We start from the raw sequence: 22670 nt of genomic DNA, 5'->3' as shown, positions 1-22670 counted from the left end.
ATGTTCAGTATATTATCATTTGATGCAAAGTCCATTATTACATTCGTTGTGGATCGTCACTTTGAGATAATCAAGATAACAAGTGTGTGTTTTAGGACGCAGTTAATGATCATATCTTATATCATATATCATATATATAAGATTGCTGGACATTTTCAGTGTTATTTAATAGATTTAGGTTCATCATTCTGTTGCCTCTTATTTGTTTGTATATGTTTATGTTCTTTCAGGCGGCCCAGTATGTTATTGAAAAGTCCGAAGGGAGACAACTCCCGTCTCACCGGAAGTTGCTGGACCTGTGCCGCTTGTACACAGACGTCACATCGCTTGAGGGGAAAGAAGAAGTTCAAGTAGGCCATATGAATCATTTAAGAAACATTTTGTCATTTACTGACGTCATATAGTTTCATGTATGTTGACGTTAAGTGTACTTGTGGACACACAGTCATTCCTTGCTTGCGTCATGTAAACACAGTTGGGTTACTATTTTATGAGAATGGATGAAGGGCTCTGAAACCCAATACAAGCAGGTCCAATTAATTTGAATGTAAGAAAACTTGATTCATTTATAGATAACCTATTCATTTCGTAAGATGGTATTTTGGGATTGCAAAACTAAAGTTAGGGACCGTTCATAATTTATGGCTGGGGGACGATCATGATTTTTATCAATAAATGCAGTAAAAGCGCTGGGAGGTAGTCAGCACAACATGAATACCTCACTCGAACATGAACAGAAGAAAATTAAAAAATTGATCATTCAAACTCCAAGGTTTATAAATGAATACCGTCTCAATACGTAAAAGACTTTTTGTGTCCATCCAAGTACAGCGTTTGCTCCTACTTCGGATGAAAATAGACACTGTGGTAAGACAATATCTCATAGAAGTCAATACTGTAACTAAAAAAAATTGTAACGTACATTTCGTAAATAACAATGCTCTATTGATTTGTGCTCTCCTACATGAGATGAATGGTGTATACAGTGACTGAAACACTTTTTTGTGTTAGTAAGAAAGCAGAGAGCATAATTTATGGATAGAACCTTTTTCATTGAAATTGTCTTATAATTGGTTGAAAAATGTCATCAGTTCTCAAATGCGTAGATCAATGCTCATAATGTTGATCACTGGATTGTGTGGCCCCGACTCGATTATTTACTGACCGCCGGAATAGCTGGAATATTGCTGAGTGCTGCGTAAAACTAAACTCACTCACTCGCTTAAGCCGAACCAAACATAAGACTGCAGCTGGTTGATCTCAGAACTGATGGGGCTTGTGTTACAACTGCACATATCGTATTGTTGTCTTATATGTTGATGATTAAGTTAGCAGTGTGGGAAGTTAATGCTGTTTACTTAAATATTAAATGTGAAATCACACCGGCATTTGCGTTTATCTCTCCACAAGGCAGTAAAGTCAATTCACAACTATCTCATGTATCTCGTGGTATTTTAGTCCGGTGCCTCAGGTTATCAGGTTATATCTTGATGATGATAAATGTAAATAGATAGCTCATATATGCTGTGCGCACACGCATGCACACACACCAAAAACAAAAACAAAACAAAACAAAAAAAATACACCCAAATTAAGACCGTTTTTCACGCGGTCATAAATATTCAATTTAGTTTTGAGTTGTCACAAAGCAACTTTTCTTTTGCAGGTAATTTTTATGTCTCGATGATATGGTGGCTATATGTCTTCTCCTTAAACCAAAATGTAATAATATGGTAAACTTTCATTTACAACTAAGGATACTTTGATTTACAGGCGAAATGGTACAAGGCAGATGGGGCCTTCTGGGCTAAAAAAGAATTATCGCCGGAAATGGTAGACTACGCATGTGCAGATGTGCGGATTCTGTTACCGGGAGTGTATGACAAGCTGAAGAGGTAGGTTTGGAAGTTGAGAGGGGTTTGGTTTCAAGCCAGTTTGAAAATATTGCAGTTTCATTAACTGTTGTAGGAAGAAAGATGTGCAGGTTTATACAACCCACTCTGTGTTGCCGACCACGGTCCCGACAAGGCGAATCTAGAATTCGAACGCATGATCTGGAACGCCCAAGGGACGCAACGAATAGTGGCGCCTTTAAAGCTTTTTTGCCTTTATAATTGTATTTGATGTGAAAACCGATGTTGTGGAGGCTATTAGTGCTTTTCTCAGAGAGTTTGAGCCTCTTCGAGACTAGGTGTCGGTTCTATTTTCAGTGATTTTATATAATTTCCAAAGCCATTTTGTAGGAATTCGCCAATTTTCACTGATTTTCATCATTTGTTGAACTCCATTCTCTTCCCACAGAGGTTACTTGTCATATTTTCCTACGAACCTCTGTTCTAATACGGCCATATTTCCCGGTTCTCGTAAAATCCCCTAGCGGCAAAAGATCGCAACACGAATTATCTCCCTTCTTTCTATCCAATCAGAACACGTGTTACATCGACTTAGATTCAACTTGACTAACACAAGCAAATGTGGGGCCACAAATATCCCCCATCTGCCGGGGACTTGTGTTGATGTTACACACAAGACGTTTAATGGCTAGCTTGTTCGTTGTCAACGAGGGCGATGGAGACGCCACTGATCCGCCATAACATGACTGAGTTCTGTCTAGAATAAACGTTTGCGCATCGCGCAGGGAAGAAGGTTTTAGTTTTCTCGAAGCATACGGAAATTACCGAGGCCTTGCGAATGATCACTATTGAAACAACGTCGCTGATTGCACAACTAAATCTGATTGCCTCCAATCACGAGTCTTGAACGCTCACACCATGAAAGGGCCGTATTAGAACAGAGGTTACGTAGGAAGATATGACAGGAGTAACCTCTGTGGGAAGAGAATGGTTGAACTCATTACAATAATCTTTTCAACGTTACGAATATGTTTTACAATGCATCAGTTCATGTGTAAACAGTACCTTTAAACAGTATGGAATATTTTGCAAAATTTAGTTTAGCACAGTTGTCTGAAGTCGGTGGCCATATTTACACTATTTAGTCTAAACTTTTGATGAGTAGTATATTACCGAAGCACTCTCTTAGTATTGCTGGGGTTGTTATCCCCCGCCAGTGGGAGGGGGTATTGGCTGGAGTTCCGTCCGTCCGTCCGTCTATCCGAGATGATGGGGACAGATTTTCACAAAACATGTTCTAGATTGGTATGTCTTGACTTACTTCATGGTATCCCCAATGGGAACAGATTTTCTCAGTAACCAAATGTGGTACGTGTTTTCAAGACATGAATGCCTTGATGGGAGTTCGAAAACGGAAACTGTGTTACAAGTCGTTGCAGAGTTATGGCCCTTGTCATGCGTTTCTTGACTTAGTGCACGGTATCCCAAATGGAGAACAGATTTTCTCAGTAACCGTTATAGATAGGGAATCCAAATGTGGTATGTATTTTCAGGACATGAATGTCATGGTAGAGTTAAAAATTAACTCCAGGAACCAAATAGGAACAGAACACAGTTGTGGGGGACATTGATGCGAATGCTTTTGTTTTATATTTAATTAGGTTTAAAGAATTAAACCTCTTCGATACAACTGAGAGAAATATTATTTGTTAAGCACATATTCTAAGGTAATTATTATTATTATCTGTTCTCCTTATGTATCAAAATGTATATTTATAAATTGGGTTTATGAATCACAAATGGGATTTGTTTCCATGACAGATATGCAAAAATGTCTCCGGAATGTGTTCTTCATAATAAAGACTGACTGGGTGAGTGAGTATGGTCTTACGCCGCTTTTAGCAATATTCCAGCAACATCACTGCGGGGGACACCAAAAATGGGCTTCACACATTGTACACATCTGGGGAATTGAACCCGGGTCTTCGGCGTGACGAGCAAACGGTTATGTGTGGATATATTGTTTTGAAACTCGATAACTTCGCCCATGAGAGCCGTTTTGTAACCAAGAATTGAACGGGTTACCGGCCTACAATTTATGATAATAAAAATATGAAAGTTACATGTATGTACAGGGAAATTATCTGGGAGTACATTGTTATCAACTTTCCCGTCAAAACCCCACGGGAAATGTTTCTATAAACTCTCAAGAAAATACGAAGGGTAGGTAATCTGCCACTAGAGTCTGAATAGGATTTATGATGGTTTTGTTCTCAGCTGCGATGCAGGGTCATGCCTTGACTCTATAGGACCGCCTCGCTGCTCTTGGCTCGTACGAGTTGTACATGGTCACCCGCCATTTTCGGAACCGGAAGTATTTACGGATATGTTGCCGAAAGTATTTGTAGATATGTGGATATCGTTTGGAATATCTCTATTCATATTATCTTTAATTCATTTCAAGATATCTCCAATTCAATTTAAGATATCTTCAATTGAATTCATTTCGCGACATCATGAATTTTATTGGAGATATCTGTAATTATGTCTATTCGAGAGATCTATCTTCAAATCTTAAAATCAATTTAATATATCAATATTAATAAATAAATGTGAAAACAGGAGTGAATTTCTCACCGTTCATGGCCCCACCGTTTTTAAAAAAATCACATTAGGCAACACAATTTTGTTGGCTATGTTTTTTGTTCTTTCAATATGAAGATACATATTTTTCATGATTTTTTAAACAATCATATAAAGACACAAACGATTTAAGTAGTCGGAATTATTTTTATCAAAGTACCGCAACCATTACGTGCGTTCTGATTGGTTTGTCGTATTTACGCACATAACAATCGTCGAAAGGGGGGCGAGTCTTCTTGGAGGGTTACAGAAAGATGCGAGTGGTGTCGAATGTCAAATATCTACTCATTCCATTCGTCACCACTCGCCCCTTTCCGTAACCTCCAAGAAGACTAGCAGTCCCCGTCTCGATGCTTGTTATGTGCAAAAATACGACAAACCAATCAGAACGCACGTAATGGTTGCAGTGCTTTGATAAAAATAATCCAGACTACTTAAATCGTTTATGGCATACTAGTAATTTTATTGTTTTAAAAATCATGAAAACTATATATCGTCATATTGAAAGTGCTAAGAACGTAGCTAACAGAATTGTGCTGTCTAATGTGAAGTTTTTGATAAGAATCATGCTATTGACGGTGAGAGATTCAAATACACGCACGTGCGTTTGTTGACATAACGGCTCGTCCAACTGAGTGTATTTCTGACGATCTTGCGTGCTTGCTATGGAGATTGTACGTGCGCTTCCAACATTTTAGGAAATGTAATTATAAATCGCTACGAGTTACAAAACAATAATATTCTATCTGTATGTAACTAACCAACTTTAATTTTTAACATTGGACATATAATTCACATCTCTGGGAACATTTAAGTCTGACTTTTCTTTGGTCATCCATATATTTTTCAGCGAATTAATTTAAAATTCCACCTGGGGTATGACAGCAAGGTACACGAATGTTCAGTGTGAGAAGTCATTTTTGAGTTTCTGCTTTGGGTTTAATGTTGCTGGGTTTTTAATAAATTGTATTTGCATATTCAATGAAAATTCCCATTTGTGATTATTATAATTGGAAATATAAAGTGAACATCTGGTAATAATTACGTCAGAATATGTCTTTAAGAAATATGTTTTTCTCCATCTTTTATTTGTACCAAGGAGGTTTAATTCTTTAAAATAAATAAGAAACAACAAAAACAGCAATACAATGCATGAGTACTTCGGTGATATTAAGTACCAATGGAATCAAACAGGAATAGAGTTATCGTTCCTGTTTGAAGAAGCTCTGATGTTCCTACACCAATATGAAATCCTTCCAGAGGGGCACGAGTCGCTATTCGGCTTGTCCCGGAATAACACGAGTTGGTCACGAATGATATCGACTCAAATCGTTCAATGGTCGACATTTTGACAAATTATAAGTGGCACGTGCGTATTATAGGTGTACAAAGAAATCATTTTTCTTTTTCTTTTTGATTTAATGACGACATTAAAAGACAAGGGATATGTTAATGCAAACGTCGACTTTGATAATACTATTTATGAGTGAACTATATTTTTCAGGGCACTTGATGAAAAAGAGCTGTGGGCAGCGTTAAATGAAAGAGTAGAATTTGAATTGAACTTTCGATGGAATGAGAATGTCAAATATGGAGAGACCAAGACTACCATTAAAAACATACTTCGCCAGTTCTCAACAAAATATACCAGTAATGTCGAGCTGGATGACATCACAAGCGAGGATGACATTCAAGCGTTGAAACAGATTCCAATCCGAGAAGTAGGACAATTTCCTGATACTGTCATGAAACTGAAAAGCCAAATTCTAAAAAAGGAAATGGACGAATTGGAACAAGCCTTAACAGAAAAGGCCGACTCTTTCGTTCCGATGGGATGGCACTTCGGAATGCTGGACGCCGTCAAGAGCAGCCCTGATCCTGCAGTAAGCATGGCAGCAGGTATACTGAAAGTCAAGCTGGTGGAGATTCTGAAGACGGACCTAATTACTAAGTACGATGTGACAACTCCAGGTAAATACATCTCGGAGAGTGAGAAGATATTCTTGAGAAGACTACCTTCTACCGGCACCAACCCAGCGGGCCACCCTGTCCTCTCCTATCTTTACAACGTTGTCATCGACAGCGACGTGGAGGAAATCGAGACTCTGAGGCAGAAGTTCCGGCGTGAAGGCAGTCGTTTCAGACTTAACCATGCAGACCTCCGACGATGCAAGAACTACATCAGCGCTCCTGGGGTTCCTGAGAGGCTTAAGACAAAGGCCAATGCATTTCTGAACGAATTAAAGGCTGGGGTGGTGGAATCTCCCAAAACGAGGCCGCGGAATCAGTTTAGATAGATTTTGAGTGTCTTTAGAATTGTCTCCACGACCTGGAGCCATGTCTGTTTTCAAATATACTCTTCTTCCAGTAATGACGAAGCTTCATTCCACAATTAATGCCTCAAGATTCATTTTGTAAACTATTCCATTATTGCACTATGTTAGAAGCGTCTCCACGACCTGGAGCCAATGTCTGTTTTCAAATATACTCTTGTTCCAGTTATGACGAAGCCCCATTCCACAAGTAATGTCTCAATATTCATTTTGTGGAACTATTCCATAACTGCACGATGTTACGAATGAAACTGATGTGTCTTACCACTTGCTGTCTTTTATGTTAATTCAAACCTGCACTATTTCTGAATAACCCGGATGTGCTTCAGCCCTCTAGACTTGTCAAGAACCTTTATATGTTTTGCATTGTGCCTGTCAGGTACCTTTATATATACTGTATATATACACAAAGAAAAAAGTTAAGCACCCCCTGATATTTTTATGAATTTTTCCCCCATTATTTGAAATAGTGATACAAGGTATAAGTATGGGAAGAGAAGAGTTTGCGCGAGACGATATAACCAGTGATCACGCTCGTGTCGCATGTGACATGCACGTGCAACATGCTACCACCGAGGATCACAAAAAGCAGTACGGCTTTGTGGGTATTTAACGTTGGCTGAAACGGCCATTCAAGCATATTCATTGAACATGTCAATCGACACAAGAAATCAGATTATTGGTATGCATACCGCTGGAATGTCCTTTAAGGCGACTGGACGAAATCTGGGCTGCCATTACACCGTTGTTAGCCGTTTAGTCCGGAAACATGCGCAGACCGGAAGTGCAATGAACCGTCCAAGTTCTGGAAGACCTCCTGTCACTTCACCGCGTGAAGACAGACAACTGATGCGACATGCACGTCTGAGCCCTTCAGACTGTGGTTACCCAATCGGCCCATCAACACCAGAACAGTCAGAAATCATCTAAAAGCGGCAGGATTGAAGGCCAGAAGTGTCATTAAACGTCCCTTGTTGAGAGACCACCATAAATGTGCACGTTTGGCATGGTGCTTGGCCAGACGACACTGGAATCTGAGGACCTGGAGGAAAATCCATTGGTCGGACAAAAACCGCTTTTTACTTTATTTTACTGATGAACATACACGTGTTTGGAGGCATAAAAACACAGCTTATACCCCCAGGAACATTCTGACAACTGTTGCCTATGGAGGAGGATCTGTCATGGTGTGGGGATGCATCTCTCATAATTGCAAGCTGTATCTGGTCACCATCAGGGGCAACTTAATGGGAGCTCAATACATCCGGAACGTCATACAACCAGTCGTTGTCCCTCATTTTGATAACCATCCACTTGCTACACGACCTCAGTACATGGACAACCCCAGGCCTTATCGATCACGTGCCGTAGTGGATTACATGAGGAGCACTGCAGTGACAACTCTACCCAGGCAGCTTTATGCCCAGATCTGAACCCCCTGAAGCATGTGTGGGACATTATAGGGCGGCGAATCCAGGCACGGTACCCTCCAGTACACAATTTACATCAGTTAGAAGCAGCTCTGCATGCTAGTGGTTGTTATTGAACCGAGAACAGATCCGACGTCTGACTGGAGGCATGAGACGTAGGGTGGAATGTGTCATCCGGGTACGTGGCGGGTCCAGCCGGTACTGATTAGTCTCACTGAACACAAACACTATTGTCTTCAAGGAACATTTTCATGTGACAATATCAATGTCAACACCCTTTCATTGACTTGCACCTCCATACTTTTGGGGGGTTTGTTTCGGGGTAAAAGCAGTACCCATGATAACATGACGTAATCGCTATTAAATTCTAACCACAGCTCAGCAATGTTGCGTTTCTGTCTTGCCAGATGGTTGTTCTATCAGACAGCATTTGAATGTCCGATTATTTAGGGCCATTGCGGACCTGGCAAGTTTTTTGCCATTTGGCATTGTGAGAATTTCAGGGGGTGCTTATACTTTTTTTCTTTGTGTATATTTTGTATTCTGAAGGTAAGCTACAGAACACTGCTGCTGTGATACACTGCTTTGACAAATGGTATTGGAGGTTTTAGTGATGTAAGGAAACAAATCCATAGTTAAAATGCCTTGCAATGACGGAAGGCGTTAATTAATATCCACCACAGAACTTTCCCAGTGCAGCGATGTAGCTGATGGTTGGTCTCACATTTGACCAACCGTTTGTGTATAACTACTTATAAATGCGTTTCTGTCGTTCTTTAAATTGTTGATTGGTTCCTGAAAACTCCCTAAAAAGGCCTTAAATGTGATGGCTGATAATCCTACGAACCCTAATGTGTCAAGGCCATGTCGTCAATCATTCGTCACCACTCGACCCTTTCTGTAACCTTCGGCTTGTCCCGGAATAACCCGAGTTGGTCACGAATGGTCGTCAATGTGTGGGCCTGAAATGATCTCATCTCAGACGTCTGATCATTTTTATAATCTAAATTCCTGGTTGTGTCAATAACATTAAATTTAATGAAAACTGTAAATATTATTTAGCTTCTTCCATTCTCCTTGCTTTTGTTGAGTTGCTATACGTTTCCTTTTCACTAGATTTGTTTGTAGGAATAATTGCTAGTTTTAATGTTATGTATGTACATGTAATTACCGACGTTAAATATCATTTTTGCATTCTTCAATAGTAAATTAATGCAAAATTTCAAACAGACCATTTACACACAGCCTTAAATAAACACGTTTGATTGGAATTTTAGAAGTAGATGAATAATAAGAAAGATACGATGCTTTATGGATGCTAAAAAAGTTGTTATCTATAAAGCGTCGTACCTTTCTGATGTTTTCTCACAATGTTGCCAGGGGTCTAAAGCGAAAGATACGTGAAAATGAGTTCAGCTCCCCGAGGAGATATTATGACGCTATGTCTGTCCTTGAGATATCATTTGCTGTTTTTTCACAACTGATTTTTTACCCTTAACAGGAGAGCCTTCTAATAGCTACTTAAATTCTAAAAGAATATCTGACACTGTTAGTTTATTTCCTTGCACCGTCAATGAAAACTTCAAGGACGCCTATATTTTTATGGCGATTTCTTTTTTATTAGTTAGTATAGTTTTTTAATGTTTTTGTTAATTTATATTTTTGCATGTAAAATCATGCCTATGTGCAAACATTATTGTATTGTCATTGTACTGCATCCTTTAGATTGCCTTCTTTTATTACTGAAACTGTTACCATGCTTTCTTGAAGTTAATCGCAACCTTCTATATGTAACTTAACATCTTAATAAACACGGTTGACGGGTTTCTTGTGTTATGTCACAACGACCTTTCTTATTGAAAACATGACTCGTTTTATGGATAACTCAAAGCTAATTCTTGCTCCTTCATCAGGTGAATGCAGTCAGTGCATAGATAGATAGATTAGATACATAGATGGATATATAGATAAATAGATAGATAGATAGTGTAAACATATTTTATTAAATATGAATTGAACAAGGATTGGTAAACAAGCCGTAATGGCTTATTTGAATACCTCTCCATTTCATTGATACATGAATAAAACAAATATTAAATAATATGCAGCATGATAGGAAAGCAAGCAACCTGCGTATTGAACATTATTAATCATTTATCAAACCTATGCGATTTTATTATAAACGTATGGACAGATTTTAGTATGAAAGAATTTACAAGTACATTTTTGTTTGGATTACCATTTAGGACAGAATTTAAATCATATCCATGTTCGTAAAAATACATGCGATGTCTGATGTTAGAATAATTAGGACAAGTAAAGAAGTAATGTAAAGTATCCTCATAGGGGTGACCACAGGAACAGAATGGATCAACTGAAATGTGCCGTTCAAACATGTGCGCTTTCAAATTACTGCACCCAAGTCTGAGGCGTGAGTGGATAATTTGGCAGAAACGTGTACCAAAGATTTTATCGAATATATTAAAATTGGATGGTTTAGATGATTGGAATGCATTTTTGAATTGGCCTATGGTTTCAATATCGTACATATTCTCAGGCAAATCATTCCATTGTCGTATTGTATCAGGTAAAAACGAGTTGCTATACAAATCACTACGACATCTTATAGTTTGAATGTTATTACTGTTTCTTAATCTATGGTCACTTAACTGTGATACTTTTTCGGGCAGTAGATCAGTTAAATAAACTGGTGTCATATGATGAACCACTTTGGAAAATAATGATAACTTGCTAATTTGTCTACGGTCAACTAGGGGCATAGAGTTAGTTTCCTTACATATTAAGTCATGATTTGTTCCTCTAACTGCCCCGCAAATCGTTCGCAGTGCGTCTAAATGTAGATTTTCGACAAGTTTTTCTTGTTCTTTAGTACAGTCATCCCAAAGGTGCGAACAGTAATCGAACGTTGGTAATATATATGACTTGTACATTTTCTCTAATGATTTTCTAGATAATCTGTATTTAAAACTACGTAGACAATTTACCAATGGACGAACCTTTTTAACTAATTCACCAATGTGGGAGTTCCATTTACAGTCTGATTGCAAGGTTACTCCTAGGTGTTTATGGTAGCCGACTTCAGTAATGTCTACTCCATGCATTTTAAGCTTAGGAATTGGAAGTTGATTACCGGTATTTCTGCGAGTGAATAAAACAACTTCAGTCTTACCAGGATTAAAGCTAACCTGCTATAGTTCAGCCCAGTGAGAGATCCTGTTTAGGTCATTATTTAAGGAAGCGGCAGTAACAACATGATTATCAACAATAACATATACCGAAGTATCATCGGCAAAACCGAATGTTACTACTGATACCCTCAATGATATCATTTATGTAAACTAAAAACAGTAATGGCCCAAGGACAGATCCTTGTGGCACCCCAGCAGTGACTTTCTTTAGATCTGAATTGGAATTGTCTATAGCTACTCTCTATTGTCAAGATAACTGGAAAACCAATCAAGTAACTTACCCTTAATACCTTAAGCTTCTAATTTCGCTATGATTCCCTTATGCCAAACCTTGTCAAAAGCCTTGCTTATGTCACCGAAATCTGCCCTGACTTCTTTGCCATTGTCTAATGCATGTAGTATAAAATCATACAAGTATGTCAGTTGGTATACAGTTCCATCCCCAGGCATGAATCCTGACTGCAAATTCGTTAATACGTTATTATCTACAAAAAGTTAAACACATGTTTAAAAATACATTTCTCAAATACCTTTGATAAACAGTTGGTAAGAGCAACTGGTCTATAGTTTTTACATTCATTAAAACTACCTTTTTTATGAATAGGAGTGACAATAGCTTCCTTCCATATTGTTTGGAATTTACAATATTCTAGGGATAAATTGAATAGATTAGTAAGAGGAGTACAAAGGGATGGCACGATCATTTTGATAAATCTGTTACCTATTTTGTCTGGTCCACTGGCTTTGGAAATATCAACTGATAATAGGATGTCTCTTACTTCTTGTGTAGTCAATACAATAGACGCAAGTGGAGTCTTTACTTTACATTCAAGTGTAGGAGTCTCCTTATCAGGATAGTCAACTTGTGCGTGGTTAGCAAAATATTCATTAAATATATTTGCTTTATCTTTACTATCATTGAACACATTATCGTTATGAATAATCGAAGGAAATTTCTTATAATCTCCATTTTTGGATTTTATATACTTATTCACTAAAGCCCACCAAAATTTAGAATTACTCCCCTGATTGATCTTATCATCTAAATCAGAAATATATTTCAATTTGGCTGCTCTTACGGCTGCTGTTACTTTGTTCCGTAAAAGCCTAAATTTTTGCCAGTCTTTATCATAATTTCGAGTCTTTGCTTTCTTATGCTGTCTATTTCTTTTCCTGATAAGTATTCTTATAGCACTATTCATCCACGGATTGTCCCGAGGTCTTATTGTTACCACATTATTTGGAACATAAATATCACATATATTTCTCAAAACATCAACAAATTCATGTGTTAGTATATCAATATTATTACATCTAAAGATAGAATCCCAGTCAACGTTGTTAAGGCCTCGATTCATTCCCTCAGTATTAGCTAAATTATAATAAAATACTTTCCTTTTAAATTTTAAAGGCGTTGAATCAGAGCCCCCAACAGAGACATAAACTGGACAATGATCACTGCAAAAAGGATCAAGCACACCCGAAGTGCGAATACAATTAGGGTTTGAAACAAAGCTTAAATCAATTAACGTACTAGTCGTTTGGGTGATCCTTGTTGGTTCTGTGATAAGTTGCTGTAAGTCATATGTATCAAGAAGATTGTCAATCATGTTATTAGTCTGGTTATGTATATTGATGTTAAAGTCACCAGCAATAATAGTATCTATGCCCATGTCAATGCCATTACCAATTGATTTGAGGACTAGTTCCCAATAAAGATCACTTTTATCTGCTCTGTAAAAGTTTCCAATCAAATAGCTCTTGTTTTTACACATAACTTTAACCCAGATCGCTTCTAAACCTAAGGGAGACAACTTATCAGCATGTGTCACATGCAGGTTCTCTCTCACATAGATAGCAACACCTCCACCTTTTGATGGTCTATCTTTCCTAAAAGGGGCGTGGTAACCGGGGATAAGAATATTATTGTTATCAATTGTGACATTCAACCATGTTTCTGTTAAACATATAACATCATAGTCACTTAATTCTGCCTGGATTAAATCAACTTTTTCTCTTAAGCTACGCACATTCAGATGAACTATTTTTAAGTCAGGATAAGCAAGTGGGCCTGGATTTGGGTGCACATCACCACAGCATAGAAGAATTAGTAACATAATCAGCTGCACTTGCGGATTGTATAAACATAACGTCATTATGGCATATGAAGTTTTTTAAAATTTTGCATAGGAATTTAACTGTGAAAGCATTTCAAAAAACCCTATTGTCTGTCGGTATGTCGAGATATCAACCGGCATCGTCAAATATGAATATAAACAGATCAGTTTGAGGACAGACGGTGTTATTTGTCAAAAGATGTGAAATACGCTCAGGTTGCTGCTTCCATTTCATCAAGATAACAAGTTTCACCTTTACAAGCTCAATGTGTGTATATTCAAAACACAAGAAACAAAGATACAACGCAAGTTCAACATAAAATAATTGTCCATAAGTCATCATGGAAAATATTAAAATACTGTTTAGGGGCTTGAAATACTGGGGGTTGAAATAGAGAATTGTCATACAGTGGATAAGAAAAGCAAGGAGGGAAGAGAAGTAATATGCAGTAAATAGGGAAGTGTATACTAGTAAGGCTGACGATGCAGTAAACTGTCAAGTAGTAAAACCAGTCTGAGCTGGTTTAGCTTTTAAGTCAAGATTGCAAACTTAAGTTCTCAAGTCTTGTACGAGCAAAAATAGAAAAGCATCGTAACTGTTGCCATTACATAATGATGCCTGGCTCATATAACAGAAAGCACGAGATAAGCGGACTTTCCGTGCAAAAGCAAAATCCCAGACGGGTCAGTTTTGTGAACATATAACGACAGGAGCAGGGATTTTTCGGATAATATGTTCCATCAATGGTAAGTTAATTCATTATTTACAAAATCATTTTATAATAGGATATGCTGGTAGTTGCCTTACTAGATTTATATGTGTCTATCAGTGAAACATTGACCGTAAACACAGCTGCTCCATGAAACAATACTGGTCAGTCCAATCAAGAGTACAGAATATACAAATATCACAAACGGAATCCCCCCAATGCACAGAGTATCTGTGTAGATAGATAGATAGATTAGTTAGATTGATAGAAGTTTATATAAGAGTGGATCAGGTGGGTGGTTGAGTTTAGTTTTACGCCACTTTTAGCAATATTTCAGCAATATCATGGTTGGAGACACCAGAAATGGGCTTCAAACATTGTACCCATGTGGAGAATCGAACATGGGTCTCCAGCGTGACGGGCCTACGCTTTAACCACTAGGCTACCCCACCGCTTCAGTGTGAAGTATTAACCCGTATATACGTTATTATAGATTAGTATAAAGGGGGTGATTTGGTATCATTGATTTTGACGTACAAGGACATTACATTTTGTTTAAAATCACGTCCGCTGGCTTCATCATTAAAATTGAAAATTTGAACAAGGTTCGGCCTCTAAAGTTTGAAGAGATGTCTCCCTTTATCATTTACCGTTGATGTAGTAAATAACAACCCAGCAGGCACATCAACGTTGTTTCAACGTTGAGAATAGGTTGATCCTCAACGTTGAAAATAGATTGAAAATAGGTTGTATATGAAAGTTTTTTTGACGTAGATATCCGACGTGGAATCAACGTTGAAGTTTGATCGATTACCAACGTTGAAAAAAGGTTGATCCTCAACGTTGAAAATAGATTGAAAATAGGTTGTATATGAAAGTTTTTTTGACGTAGATATCCGACGTGGAATCAACGTTGAAGTTTGACCGATTATCAACGTTGCGAATAGGTTGATCCTCAACGTTGAAAATAGATTGAAAATAGGTTGTATATGAAAGTTTTTTTGACGTAGATATCCGACGTCGAATCAATGTTGAAGTCTGACATATTATTAACGTTGAAAATGGGTTGTTCCGTGGTTGTGTCTGGGAGGTATTACGCTTTCCTGTAAATAGACTCGCATTTCATCTTTAAACTACAATAAAGTAGCACCAAACTCCTGCATCCAGCTAAAATACCCAAAAAGCTATCTGCAATAAACAGTGTTCAAACAGAAAATTGCAGTAAAAATATTTACCTGATAAAATACTTGGTTAAAATTCCACATTCAATATAATGTTCATTTTAGTTTTATGTCAGTTGGACGTATAATTCCAGTAAGAAGAAAAGATCATTCCAAATTAAGAAAAACTATTTACTGTTGTATTGTTACCTTGAAAAGGTGAAAATTGTCCCGAGAAGACATTTTGTCTGAATTTCAGCTCTTAGACAGACCTCTGAATAAACACAATGCAATTACTTTCACCATGAAAGGGATCCAAGATGACCAGGAACTATACCTGAAGACAGCACATAAAACAAATCACTTTTCATGAAATCTTTATGAACACACACGCACACAGAAAACGTGGTTTAATGCATAATGTAAAACATCACACATGACATAGTCTGTAGGTGATCTCTGTTGTGCTAATAACACAATATCATCTGCATATAGCATCAAAGTGACATTTACGCCACCAATTTCAATACCACAGTTCAGATTTTTCAACACAATTACAACTCCAAAAACAAAATTATCAGCTCCTCTTCTTTCTGCCACTCCCTGCCTGGCGGTCAGGTGGATACTTCAGAAACGTTCCTAACTCTTTCTTGAAATTTGCTTCGATGCATTCCCATCTCATTCCCTTGAGATAGGACACATTCTGAAATTTTATATTTAAATACATGAATAAGTTATATGGAAGATATATTGTCTTAAATGATTCAAGTATTTGTTTAATCAATCACTTGAAAGGTTCATTTCACTGCTGTAACTTGGCATGTGAACATATGAACAGCATCAATACAAAATATGACGAAAAGTGTAAACAATTTATATTTTCAACCGAAGGAATGGAAGTTTTCTTAAACATTTTCAAAGAAAATCCTCAATTGCAAGTTGATTATTTAATTAGACTATGAATTACCGGTAGGATGAATTAGACGATGCTTTACTGTCATATATTATTTGCTATGGTCATGATGAAAATGCTGCACCTGGTAATTAACTTACCAGAGATGATTGAATACAACCTTGTATTCTTAAAAGAAAACTTGCCGTTTTGCCCATCAACATTCATTCTTGACATCAAATTGTTTGACATTGTCCTGCAAAACAATGGAAGATTGTTGTTATTCTGTCAGATTTAGTTTTCTTTAGAGATTCTCGAAATGATTATTTCAAATTAATAGGAGTTGAACTGATGTAGCAATTTTGCTACCAGGAGTCATAAATTGTAACAAAAGCCATTTTACATTAAATGATAAGAAAACAAAATGGGTGGTGGTTCACAGGTCAAAGAACAAGTCTATTGTGGGAGGTCTCCCAAAACCATTTGTTCCCAAACACAAGGAAGTATGGATCATGGAGTTCTGAAAACAATAATGAGCTCTCATAAGTATACAATATATTCTCTATTATCTACTCTCTCTCTCTCTCTTTGTCATTTGTACACTCATAAAACTCAGATAAATAACTTTTTTATAATTCATATATGTTTACACTTAATCTCTTATAGGAACGCTTAGAAATTCTCTCATATAATGAATTATGTGCGCGTATTATCTGCGACGTCATAACTATGCTTCTCTGAATCATGAACAATAAAATAATGAGATTAAACTCTACATTGTCAGAAATAATCTATCATATCATGAATAATAAGATATTGAATAACATCTCTTACAACTCCAATCTACACTCAAAAAGACTTAAATGTACTCGTAAACAAACATCGCTGGCTAACGCAAATTCTTGGAAACAGTGCATCTCTGACTCTCAATTCCAAGAAATGGAAGTCCTACTCTATTTGACCAAAGGGGTGACAGGTGGCCAAAACATATTAAATGTAGGTCATACACTGAAAATAACTCTGATTTAAAACACTACAAATATACACCTTCTCTCTAATATACTCGATGGATAATCTTAACAAGGGAACATGCACATAAAATGCTGATATCTAACAACACCTGTACTTTATATAATGGACTCTTCCAAATCTCAGTATGTTTCACTGCACACATATTAGATTGCAAATAATGAAAAACCTACCCTTTGACAATAATAAAAAAAACATCATATTCAAATTCTACAGCTGACCAAATACCTGAAGAGTGTGTTTCCCAGCAATAAACATCTCTATATATCTATAAATGTATGACTTCTGTCCTCTCGCGTGCTCTCTTGCATCCAGCTGTTTACGGCGGAAAACAATATGGCGCCAAGCAAGGGAGTGCTCATTAAACTAAACATCTCCGGGAGAAATCATTGTCAGTTTTTTCTCTTAAATGATCAACCTTAATATATAAATGAAAATAAAGACCAACTATTATCACCAAAAAAAGACCAAACATTATCACAAATATTCAAAACAGGGGGTAATGAAAGAGCATTATCATCTTTCTCTTAAACTTTGTGGTGATATACTGGAAACAAGTGAAATGTTAAAAACGTGTTACCTTAGCCTTGCTCCTTTTATGTGATCCACAAAATTGCTGCCACCCAGTCTTCGAAGATGAGATTTCTGCAAATTCCATTAAAATAATCTTATTTCATAATTAAATGTTCCTTACATTAAAATTACTTCTTTTGTATGTAAGATTTTAACCTTTAAGAGACATGAATTATCATATCCCTTCCAAACAAGTGTAAGAATGAAAGTCTGTGGGTGCAGTTTTGTTAATTGTCCCATCAAAGAATCATTAGTGAAGTTACACTTTTGTAAATAAATAAAAGTTCAAATAAATTATATACAATTTCATCCTTAACAAAGACTTTCACAAGACATTTTAAAGTGAAAATTTTCGTTGCATTTCCTTACGCCATTCTCCACCACCCCCCCACCCCAATAATAATATACATATGTTGAGAGGGTTCAGGGCGTGCTCAATGCATCATTTACTGATAGATCTATTCAAACGAACAAATGTTCATAATAATGGGATGCAATATAAAATGTTGATTAATCCTATCCGATTTTGTATAGCTGCCCTTAGGGACCGTTCATAATGTATGGCTTTGGGGTGATGTTGATTTTTATGTACAATGTGAATTACACCCCCCCCCCCCCCCTCTAAAAGTGTATGAGTATGTACAAACTAAGAGACGGACCACCCTGCATGTCATGTACATTATCTATGACGCCCTCTCCCCTTCCCATAATTTCTAAACATAGTGCGTGTGTACAAAAATGCTGACCCATTAGCTCCCCTGAACAAAATGGGTGACACCCCACCCCACCCTCCAACCCTTACAATCAACACCACCACCCGCAGCCATATATTTAATTATGAACGGTTCCTTATATTGATGTACTTCATTGATTATTTGAAAACGTATATTTGCAAAATTCAAATCAGGTGATGGGTACGAAAGGAAATCTTATTCGATTATATAATAAATTATATATGCATGCAAATATATTGAAAAATAACAAAACAAAATTTTGAGAAACATGTACTGTGACATACCGGTAACCTTGTGAGATAAAACATGAGCCCTAATTCGGAGTTTCTTGCTACTGCTAGATTTAAACGGCAATCCTACGTTTTCATTATACATGAAGGACATACTTACCAAATAAACACCAGCATGCCGTGAAGATGGTGAAAATAGAACGATATTGCGTTGAACTTCGCCAAAGTGAACTGACAACGATCAGCTGCCTTTGCGCGCGCGATAATTGTGCGCATGTCCGGATATGGCCAAACGAGGCGATCGAAAGGTCAACATCTGGCTTGTGTTTGAAACAAATTGTCGGGAATTATACAATTTTCACAGTTTTGTGGGAAAATATCGAATGTAATGCAATTTGGATAACTGATGACTTTATACCTAAAACTGCGATTTACGTAATATTTCCGTCCGTGGATCGATGCACAATCAAATAATATATAAGATTATATCTGTCACTAGCTCGATCTTGATCTTTTATGAAAATAATGTTCCGAAATGATAGTTGCTAAGTTGGATACCTATTACCAATATGAATTATGTATCAAATTTGCCAAGGAAACAATTAGTGGACATTTTGTTGGTTCCTTACGTTGAAACAACGTTGAAACAACGTTGACAACTAAACGAATCTCGACTATCTTTCTTTGGTCGCATGATAAACGTTGAATCAACGTTTATGAAAGGTTGATCAACCAAACAACCAAAATTCAACGTTGATTCAACGTTGATTCAACGTTGTGTGCCCGCTGGGAATATCATGGGCGGATCCAGGAATTTTGAGAGAGAGAGTGAGTGTGTGTGTGTGTGTGTTGAATCCCCTGAACCCCCAATTGGCTCCGCCAACGCAAAAAAAAAAAAACCTTCAATGTGGTCTTAAGTCATTTTCAAGAAGTGGGTGGTTCCTGGAATTCCATCACCGATCATGAAACCTGAACAAAAGGAGCGAAGGTTGAACTGGTGCTGACAGTTCTTTGAGTGGCATTTTAGAAGTTGGGAAGTACAATATAGAACACACTTTATAGATAACAACTTCTTTTTATTCGTGAGTGCGACGTTTCGATACAGATTCTTGTACCGCCACCGAAAACCCGCCACGGTCAAGAACAACAACCCAAAATGTGTCATCTACAAAATAAACTGTGATTGTGGGCAGAGCTACATAGGCGAAAAGTCCCGACCCATCAATACCCGAGTGAAAGAACATCAGACCTCTGTTACCAATTCCGACAGCAAATCAGTCATTTCCGACCACATCAAAGCAAGCCCCAATCATCAAATAGAGTGGTCTGACATCACCATTCTCTCTAACAAACAAACAGACTTCACTAAACGCAAGGTCACCGAAGCCATCCACATCAAACGCCAAAAGCCCACCATCAACCGAGACCAAGGATACTTCATTCCATCCGCTTATGATGCACTCATCCACCAAGCCCAATCTACTGTATAAACTCTGCTGTATAAACATCTCATTATTATTTGTACATCATTGGCTTCCACGCCTGTCCTTTGTCTACTCTCTGGCTTCATCAGCTTTCTGCCTAGCCAATTATGTTAATTGTGTTTTCTTTGTTACATTGTTACATCCAGCATATATATACCTCCCCCTTCTTCATGTTCCATTATGCTTGACAACGGTACAAGAATCTGTATCGAAACGTCGCACTCACGAATAAAAAGAAGTTGTTATCCATAAAGTGTGTTCTATATGGTGCTTACATCATAGAAATATTAACTGGGACAATGTGATCTTCTCAGATGTCTGTTTCCTAATACACTGAAATTCTGGACCAAACAAACTGAAAAACCTTTGTATCAACGCCCAAACTACAGTCCGAAATTTAACGTGTGGGGTGGCATATCTGTGTTAGGGGCAACGCCCCTCTGTGTATTTGAAGGGAATATGAACAGTGAGCGGTACATAGATATTCTCCAGGGACATTTACTTCCATCTGCCGGTAAGAACAGCCCTGATCCCGCAGTAAGCATGGCCACACGGAGACTAAATCTCAAGCTGGATGAGATTCTGAAGACGGACCTAATTACCAAGTACGATGAGACAACTCCAGGTAATTACATCTCGGAGGATGAGAAGAAATTCATGAGAAGACTACCATCTTCTACCGGCACCAACCCAGCTGTCAACCCCGTCCTCCGCCATCTTTACAACGTCAGCATCGACAGCGACGTGGAGGAAATCGAGACTCTGCGACAGAAGTTCCAGTCTGAGGGGAAGCGTTTCAGACTTCGAGACGGTGATCACAGGCTGTTCAAATACTACATCAGCGCTCCTGAAATCCCACCAAGGCTCAAGACAAAGGCTAAAGGATTTCTGGATACGCTGGAGAATGCTGGAATCATTTCAAGACATAGAAAGAGACAATACCGGTTCTAATTACCACCAATCCCTACCAGACACCTGCTCATAAGACGAAAATCTTGTGTAAGACGCGAAGGAACAAGAAATTTTGATCATGTCCATATAATAAGTCACTTCTCGGAGGTACATTCTCACTTTCTTAAAGAGATGAAATATGTATTGTGCTGAGACTGTGAGTGGACCAAACAAAGGTAAATTCGATTGGTCCTCTAATGTTTAAGAATGTTCAAAAATACACATAATATCCATTTTGGTTTGCCTTGCAATGTATTTTTGACAACGATGATAGAATTCAGTAGTTTGATAGGGAACAAAGTTTTAAGCGGTGCCTTTCTCTACTAAACTATTATTAAAAACATCATGCGTGCGTGATGGTTGGGAAGTTGGAAGATTCTCATTAGTGTAAACTTTATATTTTTATGTAAAGGTTATTATTTTGTTATTATTTTATAGCTCCAACTGTTTGTTAGTTTGAATGTGAAATAGGGTACATTGTTAGAGCGAAGGAAAAATCACCACATACATGTTTATACAAGTACTCTATGGTAGTAATTTGCAATTGCGTTTCCTTTTTATGTTATTATCTCCCGCCACGAAGTTGGAAAGGATATTGGTTTAAGCTCCGTACGTCCGTACGTCCATCCAAAACCGTTATAGATAGGGAATCCAAATTTGGCATGTGTTTTCAGGACATGAATGCCTTGATGGAGTTCAAAAACGGAACCGTGTTACAATTTGTTACATAGTTATGGCCCTTGTCATGCGTTTCTTGGCTTATGGCATGGTATCCCAAGGGGAACAGATTTTAACAGAAACCGTTATAGATAGGGAAACCCAATTCGGCATGTGTTTCGGGACATGAACCCGTGAAGATCCGGGGTAGAATAGGTCTTCAGCAACCCATTCTTCTCATAAAAGGCGACTATGCTTTTCGTAAAAGGCGACTAACGGGATCGGGTGTTCAGGCTCGCTGACTTGGTTGACACATGTCATCGGTTCCCAATTGCGCAGATCGATGCTCATGCTTTTGATCACTGGATTGTCTGGTCCAGACTCGATTATTTACAGACCGCCGCCATATAGCTGGAATATTGCTGAGTGCGGCGTAAAACTAAACTCACTCACTCACTCAGGACATGAATGCCTTGATGGATTTCAAAAATGGAACGGTGTTACAATTTGTTACAGAGTTATGGCCCTTGTCTTGTGTTTCTTGACTTAGTGCACGGTATTGCTAATGGGGACAGATGTTAACAGAAACCGTTATAGATAAGGAAACCAAATTTGATGTTTATTTTTAGGACATGAATGCCTTGAGGAAGTTCGAAAACAGAAAC

The 22670-nt window shown here is 37.7% G+C and overlaps 2 protein-coding genes across 3 annotated transcripts in view; both read left to right on the top strand.

Annotated features, from left to right (window-relative positions):
- Positions 1-10084, top strand: part of LOC124280968 (piRNA biogenesis protein EXD1-like) — a 50614-nt gene extending 40530 nt beyond the window's left edge. The window contains exons 4-7 of one of the 2 annotated variants that reach the window (XR_006899802.1): positions 231-350; positions 1774-1895; positions 6001-7828; positions 8864-10084. Coding sequence is in view for 1 of the 2 variants with exons in the window: in XM_046716980.1 (XP_046572936.1) it covers positions 231-350; positions 1774-1895; positions 6001-6793 (1035 nt within the window). In the remaining variant the exon portion in view is untranslated. Of the gene's footprint in view, positions 1-230; positions 351-1773; positions 1896-6000 lie in introns of both variants that reach the window. The other variant, XM_046716980.1, reaches the window with a different exon arrangement.
- LOC124280967 overlaps positions 1-22670 on the top strand; it is a 65746-nt gene that overhangs the window by 4382 nt on the left and 38694 nt on the right. The window lies entirely within an intron of this gene.

This window comes from Haliotis rubra, unplaced genomic scaffold (genome assembly GCF_003918875.1).
Source record: "Haliotis rubra isolate DU_JTF1 unplaced genomic scaffold, ASM391887v1 Scf277, whole genome shotgun sequence".
NCBI classification, from domain to species: domain Eukaryota; kingdom Metazoa; phylum Mollusca; class Gastropoda; order Lepetellida; family Haliotidae; genus Haliotis; species Haliotis rubra.
This window is presented reverse-complemented; position numbering and strand designations above follow the sequence as displayed.